Genomic DNA, 3,386 nt, shown 5'->3' with positions numbered 1-3,386 from the left:
CACCTTTTACTTTAGTTGAGCAAAAGGCCCTTCACTACTTACCACGTGGAAGTACATGAGAGAACCAGACATGCAGCTTAAAATGAGTATAGGAAGTAACTAAAATTACAAAATATGCTATTTTTTAGTAGGAAAAAGAACTCTACTTGGTTGCATGGGTAGTGTATATTCCACGCAACCAACCTGTAAATCGTCGGATTAGAATCAACTAATAATAATCCTTTGCTACAATTTAGATAACAAAAAATACTCAATTTAATTAAATAAGATTTTGAATATTGCTTGAATAATGGTTGTGCAAGTTAACAATTGTGTTAATAAAGATTTACCAAAAATAAAATGATTCACAATTAAGGCATGTTCTCACTCTTATTCTGTTTCTCTCTTCGCCACGTTTCTTGCTTTGTTTTGAGTAGTTTTTGCAAGAAATCCTTATCTTTATTTTCAAGGACCTTTCCCCCTCTCCCTTCTGAACCTCATACCATGGTAAAGTTAGTCCATCGTTGCTGAACCCAAATGCATAACTTGGGAGCTCGCATGCATCGGAATAAGAGTGAACTGCAGTCCGGTTAATCACCTTCAACTTCTTCTTCAACCAATTGAAGAGGTGATGAATCATACAGGAACTACATCACATGTTACAAGAAAGGAGAGAGGACTGAAGAGGCTCATATCATTTGAAATCATTTTTGCATGTAATCCTACTGCTTTTGATGATCTTCCATGAATGAAATTATTTATTTAATCCTACAAAACATTGCTCAATCCCATTTGGAAGCAGAGCTTCTGTCTTCTTGCATGCCCAAATAAGCTCACTACATCACCAACATTTTGTACACAGCATATGCATCCACTGATCACCTCAAGAAACTCAAAGAGGATAAGAAAGGAATAAGATCACTTTAAGGGTTGGATTTTATATTGTATTCAAGGTCAAGTTATTGGTGACCCCTCTATGAAAATAGGGGTAATGCTACATACATTATGACCCTCCACAGACATTGCAGTGGTTGGAGCCTCGTGCACAGGACATGCACTTTTTAATTATATAGTTTAATATTTCAGCGTATTGTTTCTTGTAGAAGCAGCTATTGAAACTTCGATCATCAATGTAATAACGAATCACACAGATAATGGCTTAACATGCTTATTGGAATACAGGTATAATATGCATACAAGTACATTTAAAAATATCATCCATACACGTATAAGATAGACACAGGGAGGCGCTAGTGTACACTACAGAGGGTAAATAAGTTTTAATACATATCCTTAAAGCAGACTGATAGGCTTCTCAAAAAACTTCCATGAAATCATGCAATTAATGTAGATTGCTCTAGCGAAAAAGATCAATATATATCTTCTTCAGATAAAAGCATATCACAATATTCTTCCAATGGTAGATAAACGGTAGGCTTCAAATAAACTCCAATTGAGTAGAGATAGGAAGAGTCCGAACTGCCATGAAATCCACCAAAACATTGTTTGTCTCCATTCTGAATGCTGAAGAGCGTGCCTTTCTCTTCCCCAAAAGGTCCAATCTTTCTTTTGTTGGTTTCGAATGTCAAAGATTTCAATGCATAACCAGTTTCGTTGTAATTGCTGTAATAACCACTAATACCCTTAATAAACTCAGAGGGACAATCCAAGTCAATCTGCAAAAAACAGAAACAGAAACAAAGAATATTGTTCTTTCCAGTTATCTTCAATACATCTATTCTGGAATCATTAGAAAGGGAAAAGAATTAATTATGTGTTGGGCTGTGTTGACTAACCGTTCTGAATATTACTCCATTTCCGCCATGTTTTTTGGATAGTTGAGACGTCTCACCCACAATGTATGAAGTCTGTATGGACCTTATCCATGAACTGTCATAGGTTATGAAGATCTGGGTTAGTCTGCTTTCGCCTTTCTCATCCCAGGGTGCGCCCTGTTCCTGCCCACCGTAAGGTCCCACCTTGATCATCTCCATTACGTTCGTCTGGTCGATAGAGAACCAATATTAAACAGGTGCAAGACTAAATAACAAATAACAAAATAAGAAAGAGAAATATTGAAAATCTAGAGGAAGCACTAGAGCTTAAACAAAAAGCAAAGGAGCTTTCATTGGGAAGACATTCAAGTCTCTGCTTTGTGTAAGAGGAAGAGTCACTATATGTTTTCTTCACTTTGCCAATTGGAAAATCTGATGCCCCTTGAAAGAAAGAACGTAATGTGAGCTCGTTGTTGGTCGTCTTGGGACGATCCAGTTTTCATTCTCCTAGCAATCATAAGGTTGATGTTTTGTTCTTATTGTTTTTCTCCTAGTTTTTCCGGGACTTACTGTCTCTTGGTGGCATTTTTTCCTCGTAATTTTTTTTCTTCATTTTTTTTTGAGGTTTAATAAATTACAACTATCTCCCCTGGAACTAGCCCGAAACTCACGTAATCCCCACGTTTTGAAAAAATTACAACCACACCTAGTTTGAGTAATGGTGTTAACTTAAAACTTTGAAAAAAAGAAAAAGATCATTTTAACCCTGTTATACCCTCCATATAACCCATCACATATGTTTGAAACCCCATTTAACTATCATTCAAGACTTGCAAACAACATTGAACCCTTGAAGACCTGCAACACCATCGTTCTCCCCCTATAGACGACATAACCTCAGCGGCCAAACATCAATCTCCGGGTCTTGAATCTAAGGGATAACGATTTTGAAGGGGAGCTAACCACCATTGATTTCTCCAAACTAGTACAATTAAACATGATGGACCTGAGCGGAAACAACTTCGCTAGTAATTTGCCCAAAAGCCTGTACTCCTATACATCCTTCACTGCAATCTGACTCGCCTCAAACCAGCTTGAAGGGCAAATCATGCTCGAGATACTTGCATTGCAGAGCCTATCTTACCTCTCCATTTCAACCAATCAACTGACCAATATCAATGGGGCGTCTCGGATTTTGCTGCATAGCAAGAACCTCATGTTGGGTATATTCTATAACCCTAATATATGTTCTAATATAAGTTTACTTGAATAAGGAATCAGGCTGTGGTGGGTCCCACTGGATAAAACACATCTAACCTAAAACCCTAGTCTGTCCTATAAATACTAGCTGGGGGTAGCAACCTATTTATTCCAAACTTGATATGCAGGACGTATTGCTTTAAGCAACCTTGTGCTTAAATCCCAAACCCTAACACCTCACCACCCTCCTCCCCCATGAACTTCTATGAAAAAGCGATTCATCACGCACAACACTCTAAATTAAAGAAATCAATACAATTCCTAAAACTAAGCTATTCTATTCAATTCATGGAAACAATAGGAATCTATGACCAAAGAAAGGACAGAAGTGCAGAGATCGAAATCTCAAATGTGATTTAAGCACTGAGGAGA

At 37.4% G+C, this 3,386-nt stretch overlaps 1 protein-coding gene across 1 annotated transcript; it reads right to left on the bottom strand.

Moving 5' to 3' along the window:
* Positions 1-1,349: 1,349 nt before the first annotated feature.
* LOC122663281 (jacalin-related lectin 3-like) lies at positions 1,350-1,973 on the bottom strand. The gene is made up of 2 exons (XM_043858964.1): positions 1,776-1,973; positions 1,350-1,655 (listed from the first exon to the last, which is right to left on the bottom strand). Exons 1-2 carry the CDS (start codon positions 1,971-1,973, stop codon positions 1,350-1,352), a joined length of 504 nt encoding a protein of 167 aa, XP_043714899.1.
* Positions 1,974-3,386: the final 1,413 nt, after the last annotated feature.

Source organism: Telopea speciosissima, chromosome 5 (assembly GCF_018873765.1).
Source record: "Telopea speciosissima isolate NSW1024214 ecotype Mountain lineage chromosome 5, Tspe_v1, whole genome shotgun sequence".
Lineage (NCBI taxonomy): Eukaryota > Viridiplantae > Streptophyta > Magnoliopsida > Proteales > Proteaceae > Telopea > Telopea speciosissima.
The sequence above is the reverse complement of the archived record's forward strand: the minus strand, read 5'-3'. Positions and strand labels throughout refer to the sequence as shown.

What these genes read in the sequence shown, in the direction of transcription:
- LOC122663281 (XM_043858964.1), bottom strand. Translation starts at nt 1,973, where the DNA reads ATGGAGATGATCAAGGTGGGACCTTACGGTGGGCAGGAACAGGGCGCA. An exon ending in ATGGAGTAATATTCAGAACG is followed by an intron (nt 1,656 to 1,775) that starts GTTAGTCAACAC and finishes TGTTTTTTGCAG; the next exon opens with ATTGACTTGGATTGTCCCTC.